The 26,575-nt window shown below is 36.3% G+C and overlaps 1 protein-coding gene and 2 pseudogenes across 1 annotated transcript; 1 reads left to right on the top strand and 2 right to left on the bottom strand.

Annotated features, from left to right (window-relative positions):
* LOC139783362 (putative nuclease HARBI1) overlaps positions 1–24,329 on the bottom strand; it is a 39,057-nt pseudogene extending 14,728 nt beyond the window's left edge.
* Positions 11,144–13,083, bottom strand: LOC139783363 (uncharacterized; annotated as a pseudogene).
* On the top strand, positions 12,800–22,961 carry LOC139783371 (uncharacterized). Its single transcript, XM_071722521.1, has 14 exons — positions 12,800–12,888; positions 14,697–15,463; positions 15,533–15,629; positions 15,745–15,844; positions 15,909–15,963; positions 16,513–16,868; positions 16,947–17,203; positions 17,306–17,353; positions 17,958–17,990; positions 18,497–18,635; positions 18,747–18,905; positions 19,009–19,013; positions 21,565–22,087; positions 22,686–22,961. The coding sequence occupies exons 4-14, from the start codon at positions 15,821–15,823 to the stop codon at positions 22,959–22,961; spliced, it is 1,875 nt and encodes a 624-aa protein (XP_071578622.1). The 5' UTR covers positions 12,800–12,888; positions 14,697–15,463; positions 15,533–15,629; positions 15,745–15,820.
* Positions 24,330–26,575: the final 2,246 nt, after the last annotated feature.

The following is a 26,575-nucleotide window of genomic DNA, read 5'->3' as shown; positions in this document are numbered from 1 at the left end:
TTTTTTAATTAACACTTCATAATGTCCCTTAGGAAAATTTACTTAAAGTTTTTTAAAGTTACTTAAAGTATTTTAAAGTATTATAAAGTATACTAGCCGTAATAATAGTATACTAATAGTATAATAGTAGACTAATAGTATACTGACAGCCGAGCGTAAAGTTTCCTTTAAGTTATTAACCTCAATAAAAACTTTATAAGCAAGTCGCAAATATACTTTAAATTTACTTTTAACAAACGTAATACTTATAAATATACTTTAACTTTACTTTTTATAAAGGTAATACTTAAAGCTGATTTTAACTTATGTGTGTTGTTTCAACAGTATACTTAAAAAGACAAGTTCCCTTTTTCACCACACTTGCACCACAGGAGACATTAAGAAATATTATATCATATATCCAATTCAAAATTTTATTACTCTTTTTAAACTGAATTTGTTTCTTAAGATGATTTTTGGAAAATTATATATTTGCGCTGGTTATGACATATGTAGACTATATATAACACTTACATCAAATTAAGAAGTAGTCTACCACGTAAGGCAGTTGGCTCACGATCCAGAGGTCCCGAGTTCGAATCCCACCGAGGTAAGTGTGTTTTTCAAATACGAGAAAATATTTATAATCATAGACTGCATCTTAAGAAACAAATTTAGTTATAAAATAGTAATAAAATTTCGAAATAAATAATTTTTTTTTATTCCGGATGAATATCGGAAATCAGTGTCCTCTAGTATTAAGAGGACTGTAATCTTAAGTCTAGTGTCTCATGGTTAGAGGATATTCCTCTAGATTTTAAAATATTTTCTTGAGACCGTATTTCAGAGGAAAATCCTCTAAAATCAAGCGGGAGCCACTAAATGACAGAATATTTTTTTTGGGGTGATTAATAGTAATTGCATGAGTTAACTTAAAGTAACCTTTAAAGTATATTATAGAAATACTTAAAGTTTGGTTCGAAATCACTTCTAGTTTATCAATAGTTTATCAATAGTAATTTCTTTGGTAAACTTTCTAGTTTATTTTAAGTTTTTTAAAGTAAATTTTCCTAAGGGGTATTACATACTAAGAACATATATCGTTGTACCTCTTTATTTTTTATGCTACTAAAGTATTTATATTCTTTGTATATGTTGACAGGACTCCCATTACTGGATTTTGCAGCTCGATATACAAGTTTATAGTCTGCGTTGACTATTTTTGCCAGAGTCAAGGGCATTTTTATACTGAAATGTAAGTTGGTTCATTTTTTATATACATACATACATACATACATATATATATATATATATATATATATATATATATATATATATATATAGATAAGATATATATATATATATAAATATATATAGATAAGATATATATATATATATAAATTAATACAGGAGATTTAAAAAAACTGTCTTTTCATTATAATATATTTTTATAACATTTTATAAAATATATTTTATGACATTGCAGATGAATAAAATATCCCTTCCCACACTAGGCGCGATACACTGTGTCTCTTAATTATTTAAAAGTAATGAAAAAATCATTTATGTAATTAATAAATTTTACTAACAAAAAATGTTAGTAAAATTTATTAATTACATAAATGATGTCTAATGAAATTATATTATCTTTATTCTGAAAATAACCTATATAAATTAAGTAAAGAAATAAAAAACAGAAAAAGCGTAAATAATAGAAATCCACTCTTGGCCAATATGTACGCTTTCTTCTAAAAAAATCTTGTTATTAATTTAGAAAGATGACTTCTGTTTGCAATTCTTACATTTTTTTAAATAAAAATATATTACTGTACATCATCAGCACACTGCGTAATTTATATTTTCTCTTTACCATATACGATTATATATTTTTAATCCATTTATTTTAATAAATATCTATACATATTGTTGGAATACATTTGCTGACTTAATATGACTCATAAAAATGTAAAATTAAACGATGACTGTCATGTTCCGGGGTGAGGTGGCAATGAAGTGTCGTCATATTAGTTTATTGTGACTTATTCAAGTACAATATTAAAGTGTGATATATGTAATGCGCGTCGATCAAGAACACACGTATACCTCAGAGCTTACTCGAGACTGGCTCGGGGAGGACTGTCGTTCGCGTCGGCACACAGCACGGCATTGTCGCTCTCTCATCACGGCACACGCACGTGAACATGATGGAGCGCGTGTACTCATGCAAATACATTACAATTCCTCCTTCTTAAGTTTGAGCCTTACTCTTTTTTTTCCTTTCTGAGCGCCGTAATACGACTTCCGGTTTCTCGATCGTCCCGTTAACATTTGTCGATATTGGACGCGTTACCCGATTATTTGTCTCCGGGAATTTAATGATTTGGTCGACGTGTCGCTTCCAAGTATTTCCTCCCTCGACCTCTACCTTAAACGTTACCGGGGACAACTTTTGTACTATTCGTCCCCGGATGCGCTTCTTATTGCGCACGCTAAAGTCATCGACCATTACAGATTCTCCAACTTGGAACTCGACATTTCGACTGCCTCGTTTTGCAGCTGACTGAGCCATTTGCTTATCGTACACGTCGCCAGCAACGTCTGGTTTTAATAAATCGAAACGCGTTCTCAGTTCTCTTTTATAAACCAAGTATGCCGGGGTTCTGCCAGTCGTGCAATGCTCCGTAGTACGGTAATCAAACAGGAATAAATTTATCGCATAGTCAAGTGACCTTCCGGTAGCAATTATTTTGTTGACCTTATCTTTAAATGTTCCCACAAAATTCTCCGCTGCACCATTTGTCGCAGGGTGGTGCGGGGCGCTGAAACTATGCTTAATTCCGTTACGCTTTACAAAATCTTGGAACTCTTGGCAAGTATACTGAGTTCCATTATCGGTTACCAAATGTCGCGGTAATCCGTGTCTGACGAGTACCTTTTTGAATTCCTCGATAACTTTTGGTGCCTGTGTACATTTTTGCATATTTATTATCTCTGGCCACTTTGAGTGAGCATCAACAATTAGCATAAACATTTGTCCGTGAAAAGGACCTAGAAAATCTGAGTGTACCCTGCTCCAAAATTTATCGGGGTATGGCCACGGGTTTAACGGTACGCTCGGCGGGGCTTTCCTCTCTCTCACGCATGCTGTACACGTCGCGATCATTTGTTCGATCTCTTTGTCGATGTCCGGCCACCACACGTATGATCGTGCAATCATTTTTGTCTTCACGATGCCAAAGTGCGATGCATGTAGCTCGCGAAGGACACTTTGTTGTAACTTTTCCGGCACTATCACTCTGTATCCCCACAATAAACAACCCTTTTCCACCGTTATCTCGTCGCGCTTTGCATACAATTTCTGTTCATACTCGTTCAATGTATCTACCCTAGGCCATACGTCATTTACGTATCGTAGTACTTTGCTTAATACTTTGTCACGCTTCGTTTCTCTTGCAATCTCCGCCGCATTTAGAGTTTCGAGTGCTTCCTCTACATAATTAATTGCAATGAACTCGTTATCAAAGATAGGAGTTTTGTCATCGACAGGGAGTCTAGATAACGCGTCACAATTTCCGTTGCTTCCTGACCGTATATATTCGATGTCGTAAGAAAATCTTGACAGAAAATAAGCCCACCTTTGAAGTCTGCTTGCCACTGTTAGTGGAATCTCTTGTCTTGGACCGAAAATATAGATTAAAGGCTTATGATCTGTTCTCAAAATAATTTTCTTTCCGTAGATATAATTATAAAATTTTTTAAAACCGAATACAATAGCGCTAGCCTCCTTGTCGATTATTGCTCTATTTAATTCCGAATCTGGTATAACCTTTGATGCGTATGCAATCGGCCTTTCCGCTTTATTTTTATATCTATGCGACAATATCGCCGATAAACCGTATGCCGATGCATCGCAAGCGAGTATTATGTCTTCCTCCGGGTCAAAATGCGCAAGTACTTTAGGTGACGTTAACTCTGCTTTCACCCACTTAAAAGCATTTTCGCAATCTTTCGTCCATTCAAATGTCGCTTTTTTTGCACACTCGTAAAGTGGTTTTAATTCTCGCGCCCTATCCGGTAAAAATCGCCCGTAGTAGGTAATTAAACCGATGAATGAGTCTAATTGTTTCTTATTTGCCGGAGTGGGTGCGTTAATCATGGCTTTTACCTTTGTAACTGACTTATGCAAACCATTCTTATCTATAACAAATCCTAGTATATCTAATCGATCTTTAAAAAACTCACATTTTTTGAAGGAGACTTTAAAGCCACTTTCCTCGAGACGTGTGAATACCATGTTAAGAGCTCGCAAATGCTCTTCATCGTTTGCACCTGTGCAATAAATATTGTCGAGGTACGCTATTACGCCGTCGATACCTGCGAGACATTGTTCGATTTTTCTTTGAAAATCGCCCGGACCCGATGCTATCCCCTCCGTCGGTCATTTTCGTATACTTATATAGGCCCTTATGTGTAATTATCGTTAAATAGTCTTGGCTTGACTCGTCTACAGGGATTTGCATATAAGCATGTTCTAAATCTATCTGAGAAAATTTCTCTCCTTTTCTAAGTGCCATAAAAATTTCATCGATCAAAGGTAATGGATGACGATCCATTACTAAGCATGGATTCACCGTAAGTTTGAAGTTACCGCAAATCCTTACTGCTCCGTTTGCCTTTATTACAGGCACAATGGGAGTGGCCCACTCACTCACATCGACCTTTTTTAGATGACCCAGTGACTCTAATCTTTTAATTTCGGCCTCAACTTTTTCCGTTAATGCGAATGGCAAGTGTCTAGCCTTAAGAGCTCTGGGCTCTGAATCTTTTCGTAATACTAATTTTAGAACACCCTTATTATACAATCCGGGACCTGGACCAAAAAGCTTAGGGAATTTACTCGGAAATTCTCGCGCGATACAATTCAAATCAATTTTATTACAATTCAACGTCTCGTTTACAGCTGATTTCCATGTTAATGGCCATAAAGAAAAGGCTTGCAGCCACTGTCTGCCAATTAATGTTGGTCCCGCTCCCTTCATAATTACCATTTTTAACTGTTGAATTTCCTTCTTACCGATTTTAACTTTTAAATTCGTTGCAATTCCTACATGTTTCAAGGAAACTTTTCCGTAAGCTTTTAAGTTTGTGTCCATCGTTTCAATTCGAATACCCGGAAAATATTTATTTTGAACTTCCTCCGAAATTATCGTCGTGTACGTTCCCGTATCAACTTCCATATCTATCGCAACATCGTTTACAAATACATTTACATACATAGGTTCTGCCCGAATACCGTCGTATACACTGTTTACGTTACCGACCCTTGAAATGTTGTCGTCTTCTTCTGCGAAGTAGAAGTCGTGCGCCGTTTCCTCCTCTCGGTGATCCTCCGTTGCGGGCTGCACATGTTGGACTTCAGTCTTCTTCGCCCTACACATCGCTTCAAGGTGTCCTTTCTTCTTGCAGGCGCGGCAGGTCTGGTAACGGTGGAAACAATCTCGTGCCATGTGGTTCGCGCCCCCACAGCAGTAGCAACTGGGTGCTTGGCGATTCGTGCTCTGATTAGACGAGAATGATGACTTCAATGCGTTGTTGTTGTTGTAGGTTTTGCCTCGTCCCCCTCGTCCGCGATTGTTCGACCGACCTCTCCTTCCTTGTTGCTGTCGTTGCTGCCTAGGCTTCTGCGTCCAGTTTACCAAATTCGTATTTGCCGCTGCTTCCGTGTTCGTCTTCTCCGTTACCGTTGCATCCTTTTCGGCTGCTTCCATGGCTAGTGCAATTTTATAGGCATTCTCGTATTTTAAGTCGGTTTCGCTCAATAGTTTCTTCTTCGTTGCATGGTCCCTTAACCCACAAACAAGTCGATCTCGTATTACTACGTTTGCGTCCGTGAAATTGCAGTTTAGCGATAAATGTTTTAAACGTGCAACAAAGTCCGCCACCGATTCTGTCGCCGCTTGCTGCGCTTGGTTAAACTTATACCTTTCCATTGTTTCTGATGGCTTTGGATTTAGATGGTCTTTGATAAGCTTAACTAATTGGTCGTATGTTTTTGCGCCCGGCTTATCCGGTGCACATAAATCTCTTGCCAACTTATATGTTTCGGGATTTATTTTCGTTAATAATATGGGGACTTTCTTTTCATTCTTCACGTCGTTTGCAAGGAAATATAATTCCAATCTCTCTGTGTAAATCTCCCAATCGTCTTTGCCTAGAATGAATTCTAATTTCGAAGAACTGGAATTGTGTTCAGCCATTGTGTGTACTGTTTTTGTCTCGTTAGCTCTCTCCTCTTGGTTTACACGCTGGATATGTTTCCTTAGAATATTTCGCAGCGCGTCGATGCCACTATTTGCGTCGAATTCCAATCCTAAACGCGCTAGGCGGTCGATTAATTGTTGCTTATTAATCGTCTGGATCCACGCGGTTCCCGTATAGTCAATGTCCACGGGTTCGTTAGTCGACATTCGAATACCAAATAATAATTATAGTGGCACTATTGTCACTTATTACAATATATGCGATTTGCCGAGCACTTTTTGCTATGCAATGTTTCGTACTACTCCGTTCGAATACACGCGTCTTTCGAATACTGTATCATTACGCGTTCACTTTAATTAGAGTATATATTTTTCTCAAGCGTTATAACTTACGCGCTTTAAAAAGAGTAAGGCTCAAACTTAAGAAGGAGGAATTGTAATGTATTTGCATGAGTACACGCGCTCCATCATGTTCACGTGCGTGTGCCGTGATGAGAGAGCGACAATGCCGTGCTGTGCACGCGTGGGTTCGAATCCCATCCTCGTCGCCAAATTGTCATGTTCCGGGGTGAGGTGGCAATGAAGTGTCGTCATATTAGTTTATTGTGACTTATTCAAGTACAATATTAAAGTGTGATATATGTAATGCGCGTCGATCAAGAACACACGTATACCTCAGAGCTTACTCGAGACTGGCTCGGGGAGGACTGTCGTTCGCGTCGGCACACAGCACGGCATTGTCGCTCTCTCATCACGGCACACGCACGTGAACATGATGGAGCGCGTGTACTCATGCAAATACATTACAATGACTTTCAGTTTTTATTTTATATTTGCGGTTTATTATTAGTAATAAATCAATAAAGAAATGGAAAGTTATAAAATATTTATTTTTCTTACAATTATTTGATATCTATTTATAAAATGTGTAATTTTATGCTCGTAATCTTGCACTTTTTATTATCAAATTTTTCAATATGTTATCAGCAATCTTTATAATCTATAAATGCATATTTTGGTGTAATAACATGGTGTCTTTTCATAATAATGTCTGAAAGCTGTACTTTGGATTATCTTAAAAATGAGAACTGACTATATTAATACTAGCCTAATTCATATTTATTATAACACCTCTATTTCACTATATTAATTATATGATGTTTTAAATTGACCTCTTCAATCGAATTATTATTTGTTCACTCTCAACATGCTTTGCGTTACCGTGTGTCTGTGAAGTTGGCATATCATTTTCCAGCAGATCAAAAATAAAAGGGAGTTCTTGTCGCATGCAGTCGAGTTCTATAGTTCCTGATACTTTTTAGTAATAGTTCTGTTGATTTTGACAAAAAAAGTCCATTGAAAAAATTATCTGCTAGTTTTCCGAAATCTCGGAGTTCCGGTTTATCTAAAATATTTTTCGAATAGTTCTGAGCATATTGAAGCATTTTCTACAGAGTTCCCGATACTAGCAATGTTGAATAATTTTTTTATAAATTAATACCCCTCCGAAAGCCGAGTATTTAGAGAGAATAGGGTGATATGCTGTACGAAATGTCGCAGTTCCGGTTTATTTAAAATATTTTTCGAATAGTTCCGAACATACTAAAGCATTTTCTACAGAGTTCCCGACCCTAGCAATGTTGTATGATTGTTTAAAAAATTAATACCGCTCGAAAACCGAGTATTTAGAGAGAATAGGGTGATATGCTGTACGAAATGTCGCAGTTCCGGTTTATCTAAAATACTTTTTGAATAGTTCTGAACATACTAAAGCATTTTCTAAAGAGTTCCCGACACTGGCAATGTTGTATGATTGTTTAAAAAATTTAATTGCTCGGCTTTCGAGCGGTATTAATTTATAAAAAAATTATTCAACATTGCTAGTGTCGGGAACTCTTTAGAAAATGCTTTAGTATGTTCAGAACTATTCGAAAAGTATTTTAGATAAACCGGAACTGCGACATTTCGTACAGCATATCACCCTATTCTCTCTAAATACTCGGTTTTCGAGCGGTATTAATTTTTTAAACAATCATACAACATTGCTAGGGTCGGGAACTCTGTAGAAAATGCTTTAGTATGTTCGGAACTATTCGAAAAATATTTTAAATAAACCGGAACTGCGACATTTCGTACAGCATATCACCCTATTCTCTCTAAATACTCGGCTTTCGGAGGGGTATTAATTTATAAAAAAATTATTCAACATTGCTAGTATCGGGAACTCTGTAGAAAATGCTTCAATATGCTCAGAACTATTCGAAAAATATTTTAGATAAACCGGAACTCCGAGATTTCGGAAAACTAGCAGATAATTTTTTCAATGGACTTTTTTTGTCAAAATCAACAGAACTATTACTAAAAAGTATCAGGAACTATAGAACTCGACTGCATGCGACAAGAACTCCCTTTTATTTTTGATCTGCTGGAAAATGATATGCCAACTTCACAGACACACGGTAACGCAAAGCATGTTGAGAGTGAACAAATAATAATTCGATTGAAGAGGTCAATTTAAAACATCATATAATTAATATAGTGAAATAGAGGTGTTATAATAAATATGAATTAGGCTAGTATTAATATAGTCAGTTCTCATTTTTAAGATAATCCAAAGTACAGCTTTCAGACATTATTATGAAAAGACACCATGTTATTACACCAAAATATGCATTTATAGATTATAAAGATTGCTGATAACATATTGAAAAATTTGATAATAAAAAGTGCAAGATTACGAGCATAAAATTACACATTTTATAAATAGATATCAAATAATTGTAAGAAAAATAAATATTTTAAAACTTTCCATTTCTTTATTGATTTATTACTAATAATAAACCGCAAATATAAAATAAAAACTGAAAGTCATCGTTTAATTTTACATTTTTATGAGTCATATTAAGTCAGCAAATGTATTCCAACAATATGTATAGATATTTATTAAAATAAATGGATTAAAAATATATAATCGTATATGGTAAAGAGAAAATATAAATTACGCAGTGTGCTGATGATGTACAGTAATATATTTTTATTTAAAAAAATGTAAGAATTGCAAACAGAAGTCATCTTTCTAAATTAATAACAAGATTTTTTTAGAAGAAAGCGTACATATTGGCCAAGAGTGGATTTCTATTATTTACGCTTTTTCTGTTTTTTATTTCTTTACTTAATTTATATAGGTTATTTTCAGAATAAAGATAATATAATTTCATTAGACATCATTTATGTAATTAATAAATTTTACTAACATTTTTTGTTAGTAAAATTTATTAATTACATAAATGATTTTTTCATTACTTTTAAATAATTAAGAGACACAGTGTATTGCGCCTAGTGTGGGAAGGGATATTTTATTTATCTGCAATGTCATAAAATATATTTTATTCATAAATCAACATCAGAAGGGATACGCGAGACATAATAGACGAGCCAAGTCAGCCGACGCGCTAACGCATACGACTTTCGATGAACCGGCTATGGCTACGCTACGACTCGCGGAAGAACGAGACATCCGAGTGTATGTCTGCACTCTTCTACCCGCCCGAAGCTGGCCGAGCCGCCGCCGAGCGCCCAGCGCACACGTACACGGCTCCGTCAGGTGTGTGCGTGACCCCCACCAGGCGCGCAGACAGCGGGCAAAACAGCACCATTGGCATCTCTGCATGCACCATTCTTACAAAAAATGATATTTCGCAATTCCCATAGGTACTTCTATAGAAAATCTTATATATTTTTCAAAAATCTTTGAATTTTTGTTCCAGCTCAGAAATTATAGGAGCCTTGATTCCGCCCGTTGGACGACTTCCGCAAAAAGGCACTTTGGATCAATGGCTCTGGCGCCGCCATTTTGTCAATAAAAATTAATAAAAATTTTTTTAATACTTTAATATATAGATAATAAATAGAATTAAACCGATTTTAATTTATGATTATTGTATTTCTGAAAAAAATTATCAAAAATTGGCTTTTTTGGGACTCTAGAGTGGCGTTACCCCTTAAGGATCGTATAGAGGGGTAAAGAAAGAACAACTTTCGATTAGGAATCTATGTTTCCCGAATTAATCCTCAATCAGTACAGACCTTTGAATATATGGAACTCAGACAATATACCAATAAAATAATCGTAATGTACTACTCTTCCACTAACTTACATTTTTACACATACTATTACATTTTTAATAAGATTTTGTTAAGGCTTACATTAGTTCTTCTCTTACAAACTAAATTTATAAAAGGTGTTCGAATTGCATCGTCGTGTAATGAATGTGGTAATATGTAAAAATATGGTAAGTATTGTGACTATAAAAGAACTGAAACAATGTATTTCCCTGCGATAGGCTCATCGGCCTCAATAGTACTAGAATCTGAACCTTCATCATTGTCATTATTTGTCCAGCATGGCATCAAGTAACATTTAGCTTTCACTTCATTAATAGATACAACATTGAAATTGTTACTTAGAACGGAACATTGGAAAATACCGATGAGTGAAGAGGGGATACCAACATCATAAAAATCTTCGACTATCTCAAATTTTTTTAGTACCAAATAATGTAAATTATTAATTAAAGTAACTTAAATCGACTGTAACTGGCAATATATAACGTCTTTCCGATATGAACATAGAAAAAACTGTGAGCCAACTCACTTTGTCGGATTCACACAGCACTTTTTTCGGATCAAATCGAGACATTATTAATTTCGACCATCACTTTTGGTCAGTTGATGTAATTTCTAAGTTGAATAGTTTAAAATTTTATTGCCTCGATTTGATCCGAAAAAAGTGCTGTGTGAATCCGACAAAGTGAGTTGGCTTACAGTTTTTTCTATGTTCATATCGGAAAGACGTTATATATTGCCAGTTACAGTCGATTTAAGTTACTTTAATTGTTATTCTATCACTGGCGAAAAGAGAAGTTATTATTCTGTAAATTATTAACTTCTAAAATGTTGTATATAAGGCACACTGACAAATCACGAAGAATACAGCATCTATCGCTTAAAGAATCAACACTTATAAACATGCTCCTAGTCTTCAATTTTTTACATTGAGAACCATGCATTAAAAATTCTAAAGATAAAGGACCTTCGTCGTGTCTTCCAAAACATTTAATGTTATCGGTATCAATTAAAGGTTTTAATTTCTCTCGTTCTTCTTTCTCAGCTTCTCTATAGAAAAATTGTTGCAGAGGACGATGAGGTTTTCTATAATATTTCCTGAAGAACGTTATATTATTTTCATACGGAAAAGCTGAGAAAGAGTCCAGAGGTCCTAGGCGTTCAACATCTGTTGTTAAATGTAACAATGCATGAATGTTGTACGAGAGAAAAGTGCTTTTATACAATTGAGGACATTTTTCAACAAATTTTTCAAAAGCAAGCTTGGCAAAAAGCAACAATGTTTGCGAAATCGGTGAGTGACACAATGCATGTATCGCCGCATGAAAAAGTAAAAAATGCATGTAACCTTGTTTTTCCATAACACCTTGTAAAACGACTGGTCCAGTGTACAAAACAAATTGACCACCTTCAGTTGCCTTATAATCTTTATAATCGGCCAATGATCTTGGCTTTCTCGCAAATTCTCGCGGACAATACCGTTCAATACGTTGAAGTCGGTTTGAAATTTTATCTTGATTTCGACCAGATAATTTCATTTTTTTCCATACTTTCCAGTAATCCATGCAGTCAATAGTTTTTTGACGGCACCTATACAAATCGAGTGCATATACTCAAAGGGCACTTGCGAAACTAGACCCATTGGTAAACGAGATAGTGGAGTCGGCCCCTTGTGATGATCTTCATCGTCTAACTTAATGTATTCATCATCTGTTCGCAAGCGATGATTTATGCCCATGAAAACCATTTGATTCTCGCATCGAGTACCAGTAACTCGACATTTAGAACATGGATTACTGGAAGTATGTCCAAAATGATTCAGTACCCAAGAACGTGCAGGTGCATCTGCAATAAAGGCTCGTAATTCCACAGGTATTTTTTTTTTAGAAATAAAATACCACCACTGTCAATAACTGTCAAGAACATCATCAATAAATTGATTAAAAAATATATTAATGTTTAGTGGTTTCTTTGGCCCTTTATAGATGCCTACAACTTCAGGTTTGGAATTAGCGATGTTAGCTATAGAACATTGAATCGGCCAAATTTGCATATTACCCGACTTATTTAATCTGGCACCATCAGTACTCCAATCTACTTTTATTACATCTGGAATTAAGTTCGGTGATGTTCTTTGCAAAATTCTGATAAGAGCTTTAGCAAATCCTATGTGCAAATATTCTCCAGGTTCAACTATAGAAATAATAGGGCCTTTGCGTGGAGTGTTTAATAATGTTCGTGAATCTTTCGGAAGATACGAGAAACACGGTAAGGATCGTAATGTCTCTAAAATTATATTTCCCTGAGTGTGTGTAAGATTTCCTCGTCCGAAAGCTGTCGCAAGAGATTCACAAAAAGTATTCACGCCTGCATCTAAATCGCAATCATCTTCATTAGATTGAAATGTTGCAGGTGAAATGTTCCTTTCAAGGTAGAGGGAACTACAACTCCTGACATTTATTGAGCCTACAGAAGAAATTTCACTATGTTCGCTGACATGAGATATTTGATCAAACGAACAATGGTATTCAGACACTGGGACTACACTAACATGAGAGTTATTCGCATCTATCACTGAGTTATCCAGTCGTATGTTGCGATCCTTTTGATTGTTCTGCCGCAATAAATTTAATCTCCGTAAACGTTGACGCGGTAATAACTTAAAAATCGGTTTTTGGTCACGTGAGGTTTTGAAGTTTTGTTTTTTAAAGGGACTCATTTCACTGCAATGTCGAAAAACACTTGAAAGATAATAAATTTGTAGACTTTGTGTATATATATATATATATAAGATGAGAAAAAAAATTATTTATAAAATAATTTATTCGCAAATAATTGTACAAAAAATGAATTTTTATCACAAATTTCGAGGACGTACTGTATGAGCTCGACCTATGTTTATCCACAGGCGTACCCCGTTTGGACACGTAACAATATTAGGACACCGTTCAACTGGACACGCTCAATTCGACACGTATATATTGGACACCGCATAATTAGGCTGCATTCCGATATTCACTGCAAGTTTACGTGACGTACACTACAGATTTTCAGTACTGACAGTGAATATCGGAACACAGCCTTAGACACCGCACAATTGCGCGGTTCCACATGGGTTTTCAACTTATCACGCGAACTGAGATCTACTCACACCCACCCGTGCCTGCGGGGGAGGAACGGTAGCCTTACATGTATACTGTCTATACACAAATATCAGCAAATATTATCCTGCAAATGATACGTAACCGTACAATGATAAAGATGTATGGTGTCCAATATTGTGCGGGTCCAACTGAGCGTGTCCACTTAAACGGTATCCAATCGTTATGTGGTCAAACGATTCGCTACGGGTGCTACTCTGTAGCGAAGGTTAGTTTATTAGTACTCTATTGTTCTGCAAATACATTACTTTGTTACCTTGTTATATCTTGTGCTTTTACTTTTATAGTATAATTTACTTTTCATACATTAACTATTTTCAAAAACGTGTGCTATATGTTTTTGACACGATAACTTAATGACAAAATACTTTCAATTTGTCGCCCTGTCTTCTTAATATAAGCTCTGTTCTTTTTAGGCTGTGTTCGGAAACTTCTCTCAGGTACACACCAGCTTCTGTCCTTATTCAATTTTTAGTAAGTAATAAACATAAAACGATGCTGGTGTGCACTCGAGTGAAGTTTCCAAACGCAGTCTTAGTTGAACTTCTTGCACCGTTAATCTTTACTTATTTTTCTTTCCAACCTGGAGAGAGAAAAAGGAAAGATGAACAATGTAAAAAGTTCAGCTAAAGAGAACAGAGCTGAACCTACTGATAATAAATAATTAAGTCTGTTCTGTATAGCTGAATACTAATGTACACTCGTTGTACTTAAAATGAAATACAAATATACTATTTGAAGTTTGGTAAAAGTGAGAAAGAAAATTTTATTAGTGAACTAGTGCAATAAGTTAGAATAAAAGAAAATATATTTGTTTCATTGTAACTTAAGCACTAGTTAGCACTAGTTCAGAAGTGCAGCGAAAACGAACAGGTCTAATGTCAATATGACGTCAAAACCGTTGTTTACCATGACTTTCTCTGTTCTACCTGGGAGTCGATTGTGTACTTCAAAACTTGATGAAAATGACAAAAGTGAGCGAATTTATTAGAATATTTATAATTTCATTGGTTTACATCTGGTGAATTCGTTCACTTTTGTAATTTTCACTAAGTTTTAAAATACATAATCGACCTTCTAGAATACAAGTAAAATTCGGTATTATATTTATGTGTGTAAACATATTTTAATTTATTGCTTAATTATTATATATGTATATGTGATTTTGTAGCCAGTTTCCATCCCCAATGACAGTTAATAGTCCTTGTACGAAAACAAAGGATGAAGCAATGTCACAACATTTCAACAATGACGCTAATGTACAAGAAAGCAACAGTATCCCATTATTGGAATTGGATACATTGGATATGTTGAAGTTACATACAATGAATATAAGTCCTACTAATTTTAATTCCGATACGCACAAAAATAACGACAAAAATAATCAGCCACAAAGTCCTTCGATGTTGTCTATAACACCACATCGAAGGAAGAGATCTCGATTTGCATTTTATCCAGTCAAAAATAATGAAGAACTGGAACTGTCCTCAAGTGTGAACAAACATAAGACCGCTACAACACTAGTGAATAACAATAGTGAAATTTCCGATGATGATGTGATATAAGTCACTCCTACGGAAAAAACTGTTGCGTCAAAAATTAATGAGCTTTTAAAACTTAAGAGGAAAATTCCTATAAAGCGTATAGATTTTGGGTCATGTCCTTCGCCTAAACATACTTCTACGCAAATGGAAAATGTTACATTGAAAGATAAAGTTAACATAAGTTATCTTTCACCAATCAAAACGCATAACGTGACCGATATTCAAATTAAAAAATGTATTGAAGCTCGAAATATAAATGACTTTGTTTGCGAAGACGAAACTTTTTATTTGCCTGCAGAACAAACTGCAAATAGAAATGAAATGGATCATTTCAATTTGGATGACACAGAAAACAAGCCACCTAAAAAAACACGTTATTGGATAAGTTTAATGTGTAAATATCACTTGATAATTGTAGTAATATAAATTGCTTTTATATATTTAATGAAAACATTATTTATAGACGGTCAAAAAGAAAGAACATTTCAAAGCAACTTAACACGCGATGTAAAGCTGACAGAGCAAAGTTGAACGGCTGGGATTGCTGGGAATGCAGAGAAGTAATGCAATATTAACAGTATAGTACCTAATATGAGATATGAAAAAAAGAAATATAAATAAATAAATATAAATATTTTTCTTATAAAAAAGTAATTCATGATATTTGATTTTTAGTATTATAAAATGTTGCCATTGTCAGAAGAAGATTTTAAAAAACGGATAAATCAATGCTCGCGACATCGATACAAATATGAGCGACCGAATACACCTGAAGGTATAATATTTTATTTTATTATTACTTTTTTATGTTATATATAATAAATATAATCTTTTTAAAGGTTTTTAGGATGTGGAGTTTCCTGAGACATCAGGCACTTATTGACAAAATAAAAGGTGAAATGTTTCGTCATTCTGATTCTTAAGGCTTTATTGCGACTCGTAATACAAAAATATTATCATAATATGACGCGTATAATCCTTTGGTTAACGTATTAAGTAACCAAAAGTGATAACTCGTAGCTCCTTATTATTGTTTTTTTTTTAATGTATATTTATAATAATGTTAACCCTTCTATGAACTGTTGTACCGTGTGTAATATAATATATTTAATAATATATTTTGTCCTTATTTTGCTCTTGTTTATTATAATTTAATTTAAATCGTGCATTTATATTCCTGTACAGGGTGACTGTCATCTTGACGTCAAACAGACGTCAAAATGACAGTCCAAATCACTATCATGATATGGGACGTTATACAGTTATATTGCCATCATTTTGATCACTCATTTTAACATGTATACTCCTCATCAATTTGATGTCACTTCGACATCATTTTTAGGTTGTTTTTACTGGGATATGCTTGAATGTTTGCTATTAAAAATAAGTAATCGTTTATACAATTGTTTAAGATAATAATAAACAATTTTATTTGCAGCTTAGGTCATCCGTCTCGCCAAATCATACCGCCTAGAAAATACGCAAATACTTCATCGTCAGAAATAGAAAAAATTAACGCAAGTCGAAATGATAATCTTAATCAGACTATTAACGTTAAAAATGATATTAATCATATAAGAAATATATTAGACACTAATAAAGAAAACGAAGCTGCTGCTACCCATAGTCAATATGCCTCTCCTTCTATGATTAATAATTGTCCAATTCCATTGAGTAATGCAGTGGCGCCGTTTTATGGTCCACCAAATGTCAATGGAAGTACTGAACAGTATTCAGTACCTCAAAACAAAAAAACATACACCGATTTGTTACCACTGAAGTCTACATCAGGTTTCAATGTAACTATGACTGAGAATAATTCTACTATTCCTCACTTTAGCTCAAGTCCACATGTGCATGGATATTATATTTTTTAGGACAATTATCTTCCAAATACTTCATTGTATGGATCTTTAAATCCACGAAATGAGACATACTATCATCCGGCCGCTACAATAACGACCCCACATGCAGGTCAAGCAATATATGGACTTTCCCAACAAAGTCCTTGTGTTGCAGCAACTATAAATCAACAGAATCCTATTCCATTAATACCTGATGGACGTATTCATTCAAACAATGTCACAGCAACAATGGGTCACAGCGATAATGGGTCACGAGATACAGAAATAAGGTACGTAGCTATCACACATAATATGCGAAGCATGCAATTATATATATTTACATCTTTCAATATAAGTATTATAATGTATATATTTTAAAAAATTGATATTAGGCGCCTGCACGAAAAGTTAAGCAATGTTGTCTCAAAGGAAGAGTTTCAGTAAGTTGATTCTTTTTAGAAAAAAAATTTCTATCAGCTTTCATCAGATGATACTGATATTATTATTTTTGTTGTCAAAGGTTTTCAGTAACGGTTACAATAAATAGCATAATGTAACAAATGTAATTAATATATATATATATATATATATATATATATATATATATATATATGTACTGATTGATTGACTGACTGACTGACTCATCAACGCCCAGCCCAAACCCCTAAACCTAGAAACATGAAATTTGGGGAGTATATTTCTTCCATGGACATAAGCACGTGACCCCCTAAAAAGGGATTTTTTAGAAATTTTACCCCTGACGGGTGAAAAGGAGTAAAATGTGTTTTCACGTATATTCCTCGACAGGCAACGCCGGACAGCTTAAGCTAATGTAATATAAAACTAAATAATGCAGAAATAATAAACAGAGCAACAAATTACATACGTCTATATTACATACATTATTTATAGTATCATCTGTTAAAAGCTGATTTGAAAAAATGATTTTTGTGTTACATAATTATTTCATATTTATCTTAATTAATAAACAATTACCATTGTATTCATGTAAATATAACATATACTTTTAAATTGTCATTTCAGAGACCTACGCAACGAATTGACTGAACATTATCAGTGAGTAAATGCTTTATTTAGGAATTATCTAACGAAGTGCTAATTGTAATTCTTGTTATTTGTTTCTTAAGAATAATGTGTGTGAGCGCGCGCGCGCATAATTTGTACCATATCTGTACCATTACATATAACAGATATGGTAAAAATTATGCGCGCGCGCGCGCTCACACACATTATTCTTAAGAAACAAATACCTAATTTAAGAGGAAAATAGAGATCATATTTGATAGAGGACTTATGGAGTTTCAAGAGGGCTGCTTTACATTTATAGCGGGACTAAACAAAAATATAATTAATTAATATAGTTAATCTGTGCATTTACTATAGTAGCTACGTTCCGATATTTACTGTCAGTATTGAAAATATATAGTTCGTGTCACATATGTTATAGATTTTTACTGGCAGAAAATATCGGAACTCAGCCATTATTAGTAATTGTAAATAAGAAGAAAGATGATATGATTTGTATTGAAAAATCGTGTAAAATAATAATGTTTTTTTTGCAGAAGTATAAACACTAAGTTAGACAAATTATTACATAAACGGATAAATATCATGCCTCCAAAGCCACCTTCATTTCCGCTACAATCAGTGCAACAAGTAACAGATTTTAATAATATTTCGCAGGAAGAGTACGAAAATGCCGTAAGTTTTTCAAAAACTTTGATAAGTAGTAGAACTCGACTATAAATATAGTAATTGAATAAATATATGAAATTACTATGTAAAATTAAAATTCATATTGTTCTATTACAGGTCCAGTATCTACATTATATTGGTGGGTTTACTTTACATGATGCAATAAAATATTGCATGAAGGAAGTAATGGCAGATGAAACCATTCGAAATTATTCGGCTTGGGAGGAGCGGGGAAATCTTCCATTGTTTGATACCAAATTAATTAAAGTATATATGGTAAGTTACTCCGACTTATGAAATATATGCATGTATAGTACTAAATTAGAATACAAATAAATACTGATTTAATTACTTTTTGTATTATCTGTTTAATTTATAGATGCGGTGTGCATGAATTCGCATTTTCCAACACCATTGAGGGATGAATTTTTTTCGAGAGGTGGGAGAGGCGGTACGTTTTGGAAAGCAAAGAAATCGAAATGTAACGAGAAGGATGAATAGGGAGGAAATAGGACGACGTCAGCGATTGCGACTCGAGGCGGAAAATTATTTACTTGGCGAACCGCAGAATGCAAAACAACGATCCGAACGTGAACGATCCGAATGATGGCGTTCATAACTGAGATTCTTTGATATTAAGTTATTTATTGGCGTGTGCAGTTTGCGAAAAATATAAAAATATGCGGCGTATGTCGTAAGCCTGTTGAACGTACTATACAAGCGTACATCTCACGGTGTCTTTATCCATGTGATAAATAATCTGCAGATTCTGCTGTAAACATTTCTACTTATCATCATTATAAAGACTGATACTTTCAAACAAAATTGAATGACAGGACTCGTGTAGCATACCGATCAGCAGGTACAAACTATACAATGTTGAAACTCTCGTTAATAAAACATTAACTTCACGGTTGTCGTGGTTCTCAATAGAAAGGATTTTCTATTGAGACCACAATTCTATCTCACATTCTGTTATAATACTAACAATCGTGAATGTACATTGTAATCGTTGTACAAGTAATAGATGTTTCTATATTCAAATATATATACATATATATGGCTATATAATCGATATTGCAAAATTGTTAGTCGGTGTGTAAAACACATATGGCATGTCACAAATTTTCATATTTTAACTATCGAACGACGCAAATACAGGACGTCGTTAAAATCAGAAAAGATAGATTGTACCTGCAACGGAACGTTGCTATTTGAACGTTTTCGAGTTTACAATTGTTCCCCCAATTCCATATTTGCTGGAAAAAAAGAAACATTGTGATGTAAGATAAAGATAAAGCGGTACCATTGGACGAGTACAAATAGCAAACACGACATGAAGTCTAGTCATTAGTATTATATGACGAGTAATTATGGATAAGACCGTATATATACATAAAAATGTAAGTTCCGAATATCTCAACATTTAGTTTATGATTTCGCCTGTATAACTGAATGTTCATGTGCAAAAGAGAAACGAAAGGCCCAACATAAAATGTCAAGAATTCGATATAAGTCTAGCTAAGAGAAGGGCAATAAAGTCCAAATCGTGGTTCTTGACGTGCAAATATTTGTATCAATATAGTCTGGTCTACAGCTTTTCGCAGTACATTGGCTCAAACAGTTGAATTCTTTACTTAATAATAATTGCGATTATTCCAAAATGGTACATGACTTTTCCTTTCAGTTTGAGCCAATCTACCTTCATACTTCAGTTTTCTACAAAATTATCGGGTATCTTGTATAATTATTTCTAAAATCGCCCATAGACGTATCGCCCTCCACAGTCACTATGGGTCCCAGTGACCCGACTGTTTTTTTTTTTAGCGTTATATTCTACTATTCGACACTTAAACCATTTATTTATATGCTCGTATCACTTGCAATATATATTTTTTTTATAATGCATTTGATATATCAATCAGAATATACTGATTGTACAAATAAATTGCTATTATGACATGTTTGTTTATACATTTATTAAAAAATCACACATGTAATAAATTTAAAAATAGCATTATGGAATACCGTTTGCGATATTTCGAAACAACACCAACAATGTTTAAAAGTTAATAGAGAATAATAAACTAAGTTTTTTTGAAATGGCAACTCATGTCAGAAAATGTCATATTTTTTGCAAAATGACAATGAGTATTGTTATAGCATTTTTGAAACAGTAGTTGTTCTTGAAATTTGTTTAAAAAATGCTTCTGATTTAATTTTATTGTCATTTGCAAAGAAAAAATGACATTTCTGGACATAAGTTTCGTCTTAAAAATACTAAGTTTATTATTCTCTTTTAGCTCTTAAATATTGTTGATGTTATTTCGAAATATTTGCAGTGCGCAGCAGCAACGCGCACAGGCCTGGTCAGCACGTTTTGTTGGCATTTTATCAGCACATGCAGCATTCATTATTTGACATATGTTGCTGTCATGTTGCTATTAACGTGCTGTTAGCTGCGGATGTATACCGATGATAACAAGTTGCCTTCAAGTTGCCGTCGATTTGCAGTCAATATGCTGTTAATCACGGATAACAAATTGACAACACGAGCAGTCGTCAAGTTGCTATCACAAATCCCTCACAAATGATGCTGTCACGTTGCAATCAATTTGCTGTTAATAGAAATATAATTCATATGAGTTCAACCCGACAAGCACAATGCTGTCTCACCTTAGCCCGAGTTTGTCAAAATTAGTTGCAGTAACGATTGTTGGCAACATGACAGCAAACTCTCTGCATTTGGCTATCTGGGAGAGGATAATTATATCGCTATTAATTCCAAGATTACAGGCTTAATAAAAGATGATGTGGCCCCTTCTAGAGCTGACTCTTCGTCTTCATTCATCAAACAAATTCAGTTGCCGAAAATAAGCTTGCCGACGTTCTCAGGAGAACAACTGGTGTGAGAGAGTTTCGGCGACCTGTTCAGGTCTCTCGTCCACGAAGTGCCAGATCTGGCCCCCGTTCAAAAATTGAAATATCTCAAGGCTAGCTTGACCGGTGAGACGGCCGCAGTTGTCGCCAACATGGAGCTGACAGACAAGGGGTACGAGATGGCGTGGACGGAGCTGAGTTCTCGTTACGATAACAGGAGAGTTCTGCTTTGTACGCATATGCGTGTTTTCCTCTCCAGTCCAGCCATGGCAAAGGCATCATCGGCGGATCTGAAACAACTAATCAGTGTCGCGCTTCAGGCAAAGTGCTCCTTTGAGTCGCTCGGCCGACCAGTGACGTACTGGAACGACTGGTCCGTCCATGTAATTGTGGAGAAACTTGATTCTCAATCACGCCTCTTCTGGGAGGCGTTGCTGCGAACCAGCTCGGAGTTTCCTACCTTCCGCCAGCTTCAAGATTTCTTGCAGATTCGGATAAGAGCCTTGGACGCCGCGAACCCCAAGGGTTCAGCCACTGCTGTCGCGGCTTCCTCTACTAAACAGGATCGTAAGGCCAAGGTAAATGCCTTGGCGGCTTCGGCTCCTGGAACCGCAGGCTCGAATAGACGATGCTCTGTCTGCCAAGGTAACCACCTCTTTAACTATTGTCCGCGATTCAAAGAAATGCCGGTGCCTCAACGCCGGGAATACGCGAAAAGACAAGGAGCGTGTTTCAACTGCCTCAGGACGAAACATTCCGTATCAAATTGCCCTTCTAGAGTGCGATGCCTCCGCTGTCACACTACGTTCACACTACGTTCATGGACGATTATCTGCGCCTGGGTCATATGGAGGCGGTTATATTTGCACGCTGTTTGGCTCCCTCAACGACCTGCTACTATCTGGTCTTAAGCTACATTCTGAACTTTGGCTAATCTTATCCCGCTGGCGCCTTTCCTCTTTGTATTCACCTGTGATATTGTCAAAGTGTTTCGACAGATCCGTGTCCACCCAGACGACCCCCATCTTCAACGCATTCTGTGGCGCCCAGACCCCGCCGCGGAAGTCCAAGACTTCTACCTTTTAACCGTTGTATATGGTACGGCCTCGGCCCCCTACCTCGCGTTCCGTGTATTGGTCTAGCTAGCAGACGACGAGTGCAAGGTCTTCCCTCTAGGAGCGGTGGTCCTTAGAAAGAACCGCTATATTGACGACTTCTTCGGCGGCGGCCACACCTATAAAGAAGCCCTGGAGACCCAACGCCAGCTCGTGGCAATCCTCAGGACGGGGAAGCCTTGAATTAAGTAAGTGGGCGGCAAACATACCGGAGCTGTGCCCGGATGGGGAATCGTCGGCGAAGCTCTTCCATGACAGGGAAGGGATAAGCACCCTGGGCGTGATCTGGAATCCTGCTGACGATTGCTCGGATTCCCCTAGTCCGTGCCAGTTCTGAGCTGAGCGTTGAATGGCGGCCGAAGAGGACGACCACGACGGCTCGCGCCGCCACGGAATCCTCGCAGCAAGGAAGATCCGCGGGAGGCCAAGGCACGGGACCGAGCTCGGATCCCCGGGACCGGCGCGAGAACGCCGATCGGTTCACCTCGGCCAGGCCCGGCACGTCAGCCAAACCCGCTTCCCGACCAAGCCCGACACGCCCCACTCCTCAGAGCCAATCCTTATTCCGAAGTTACGGATCCAATTTGCCGACTTCCCTTACCTACATTAGTCTATCGACTAGAGGCTCTTTACCTTGGAGACCTGCTGACCCTGCGCGTGGCACCCCCGACCAGGGTGACAGGCTCTACCAAGCGGACAGTGCTGTCGGATGTGGCCCGGTTTTTTGACCGCTGGGTTGGGCGGCGCCGGTGTTCATATTCGGCAAAATTTTCATTCAAGACCTGTGGATGGCAGGAATAGCCGCAGGCCGATCGCGAAACCTAGACCTTCTGTAGGGCGTGAATCTTGGCCCACCTTGTAACATATTTATTGTACATTTGTAATTTTACTTGTCACATCCTTTGTTCGCTCTTCGCGTGAGTTAGTAAATGCTGTGTAAACTCGTTGTTTGCCCCCGCCGGCGTGTTATGGCGGGCGGCACGCCTATGCTGCGTCATTTCGTCTGGTAGACAAGGCGGGCAGAATGTTCAGACTCGGAGCCTGAATCGAGTTCGTTCCCGACTTTCGCCTCCGTATACGCGGTTGCGACACGCGGCACTCGCGTGTTCGCTTCAGCCCTCTCCCCGTGTCAGGTGGATCGAGTAGCTTGATCGGGGGAATGAGGGCTGGTGAGCCGTGAGTGCGCGTATATAAGAGAAGTCTATAAGTCGCCTTTGACAAATACGCTTCTTCGGAGTTTTCGAATTCGCGAAACTAGAGAATCGCTCACAGTCGCGCGCCTCGCATACGTTGTAAATTATAAACCTAAGTGTAAGCTTGCTGCCGAAATCCAGATCGGCAAGGTGCAACACTTGCTATCAAAACATTTAATGAGTGATATAATTTCCGATTTATATATAAATGCTTCCGCTCTTTGTTTGGAGGCCAAATTGCTATATGAGTACCATCGATGGCACCTATTACGCCCGGAAATCCACAATGAATCCAAAACCTGTAATAATAATAAATATAATAACAATAAAAATTATTAATCTATAAAAATATTTGGTTATAACATAATATCTACTATATATAAAATACTGTACTGTTGTTTAATAAGTTCAATATCAAGATGCTCTGTTGGGAATTTAATCCAATGTTGCATAATTTGATTAAGTGCTTCTATGACAGTATGGATTGCTTCAGATACTGATGATTGGCACATACAAGATAGAAAATCTTGGCTAATACGACGTTGGTATGAACTAGAAGTTAAAAAAACTCAAAGTTGCTAAAATCTTGTATAACCAAAAATAATTATTATCTTGCATATTATAAATTTTATAAAAATATTAATACTGTAAATCTTGCATAATTAAATTAAATTTAAATATAAATATTTTCAAAAAATATTGTAGATGTAAATTTTATATATTTGCAATTACATTTAGATAACTTTTTCTATATTTAAAACGAGTAAATCACATTTACTTTGCCAAACAAATAATAACAAGTAGAAATATTAATCGACTCTATTGGCCATTATAATCAACAAATTTAATTATTTAAATGAGATGCTTATTACTAGGTGCGCAACTAAGTTTCCGGGTTTTTTTGATCAATAAAAAATGGAAAATTTCAAGAAAAATACAAAAAATGGTTTATTCAAAGTATCGTCCCTCGCTAGCTAACATTTTCGCCATCTCTCTGGCAATACATGAATACCGCGACAATAAAACGACGCGTCTTTGGACCGAAACCATTCATCCAACCAATTTTGCACTTCTTCGAAATTGGTCAAGTGTAGCCCAGCCAAGCCATGCGCCATCGACCGAAACAAGTGATAATCGGAAGGCGCCAGGTCTGGCGAATACGGCGGGTGCGGTAGCAGATCCCATTTCAGCGTTTTGATGGTGTCCTGGACGATGGAACTGCGATGGCATGGAGCGTTGTCGTGCTGCAATATCACTCGTTCGTGTCTCGTGTCCCATTCTGGCCGTTTTTCGAGCAATGTATGGTTTAAATTGATCAGTTGTTGTCGGTAGCGATGCCCCATTGACAGTTTCGCCCGGTTTCAGCAGCTCATAGTACACGATTCCTTTCTGGTCCCACCAAACGCAGAGCATTGTCTTCTTTCCAAACGATTTGGCCGTGCCGTCGATGTTGATTCTTCACCAGGTGAAAGCCACGATTTTTTGCGTTTGGGATTCTCTAAATATATCCACTTCTCATCGCCAGTAACAATTCGATGAAGAAAACTCTTTCTTTCATGCCGCAAAAGCAAAATTTCGGAAGTGGCTCTTCGATTTTCCATCTGTCTCTCAGTCAACTTATGCGGCACCCACCATTTTCCTTCCTTTTGAATTTTTCCCATGGCATGTAAACGTTTGGAAATACCTTGGTGAGTCATGTTTAATGCCTCCGCAAGTTGATCTTGTGTTTGCGTATCATCTTCATCCAATAACGCTTGCAGATTGGCGTCCTCAATTGTTTTTGGTCTTCCGGAGCGCTCCTTGTCCTCAGTGTCGAAATCGCCACTTCTGAAGCGTTTAAACCAATCTTCACAGGTAGTTTTCGATGGTGCATGTTCGCCGTAGGCTCCTCAAGCAAACGACGTGCTTCAGCTGCATTTTTTTTCAAGTTAAAGCAGAAAAGCAAAGCTTCCCGCAAATGCTGTTTATTTGGCACAAAACTCGACATCTCCGTTGTTAGAAAAAATATTTTTGCGTTGCGATATGTGTTTATATAACGACTGGTTATTGTTAACAGATGTCCAAGCTATAACTTCAGAACAACTTCAGACATGTAAGTCGAGTACATGTGTTATTGGTGCCATCTATGTGTGAAACCGGAAACTTAGTTGCGCACCTAGTATAAGTATTAAAGATTACATCAATTTATAAGGACCAAATCCTTGGTAAAAAGCGCGTCTTGACGATATAATCGAACCAAATCATGGTCGTATTGTCTTGACGATTATAATGGCCAATAGAGTCGATTAATATTTCTACTTGTTTTTCTATATTTGTTATATATTTATTAAATTTTTTATTACAGATAACATTAACTATGAAGGAATTGCTGTCGATTTTCTTCTTTGAGGCATATATGGCATTAAATTTATGCATAATTGCATTACCGCTTTCTTAGATAATCTACAAATACATTTGCATAATTAAATATAGGATATTGCCATATCACCTTTCGTGTGGAGATAGAGCGAGTCCTGTGTCATTTTGCAAATTTCAAAATATTAATTAATGCGATTTAATTTTGATGGCGTACACGGGGAGAACGAAAAATTTTTCTCCACATTTTATTGATTGTATCGTAAAGTTTAACATTTTCTCTTTAAAATGTTTCTTTAATCAAACGGTCCCATTTTTTTTTACTGAGTTATGAAATTTGAGTGAGTAGTGCATTCAGGTATTTTCTCTAAAATTTGTATTCTGCCGCCGATATCTGTATCTT

This window comes from Temnothorax nylanderi, unplaced genomic scaffold, assembly GCF_030848795.1.
Source record: "Temnothorax nylanderi isolate EJ_2023f unplaced genomic scaffold, tnyl_v1.0 TNYL_tig0493_pilon, whole genome shotgun sequence".
In the NCBI taxonomy this organism is placed as follows: Eukaryota; Metazoa; Arthropoda; class Insecta; order Hymenoptera; family Formicidae; genus Temnothorax; species Temnothorax nylanderi.
This window is presented reverse-complemented; position numbering and strand designations above follow the sequence as displayed.

Excerpts from the sequence above, each read along its gene's own strand:
- LOC139783371 (XM_071722521.1), top strand. The coding sequence starts at position 15,821 with ATGAGCGACCGAATACACCTGAAG. Across the intron at positions 15,964-16,512 it reads ACTTATTGACAAAATAAAAG|GTCATCCGTCTCGCCAAATC; the intron begins GTGAAATGTTTC and ends TTTGCAGCTTAG. Across the intron at positions 22,088-22,685 it reads AACAGGATCGTAAGGCCAAG|GAGCGGTGGTCCTTAGAAAG; the intron begins GTAAATGCCTTG and ends TCTTCCCTCTAG.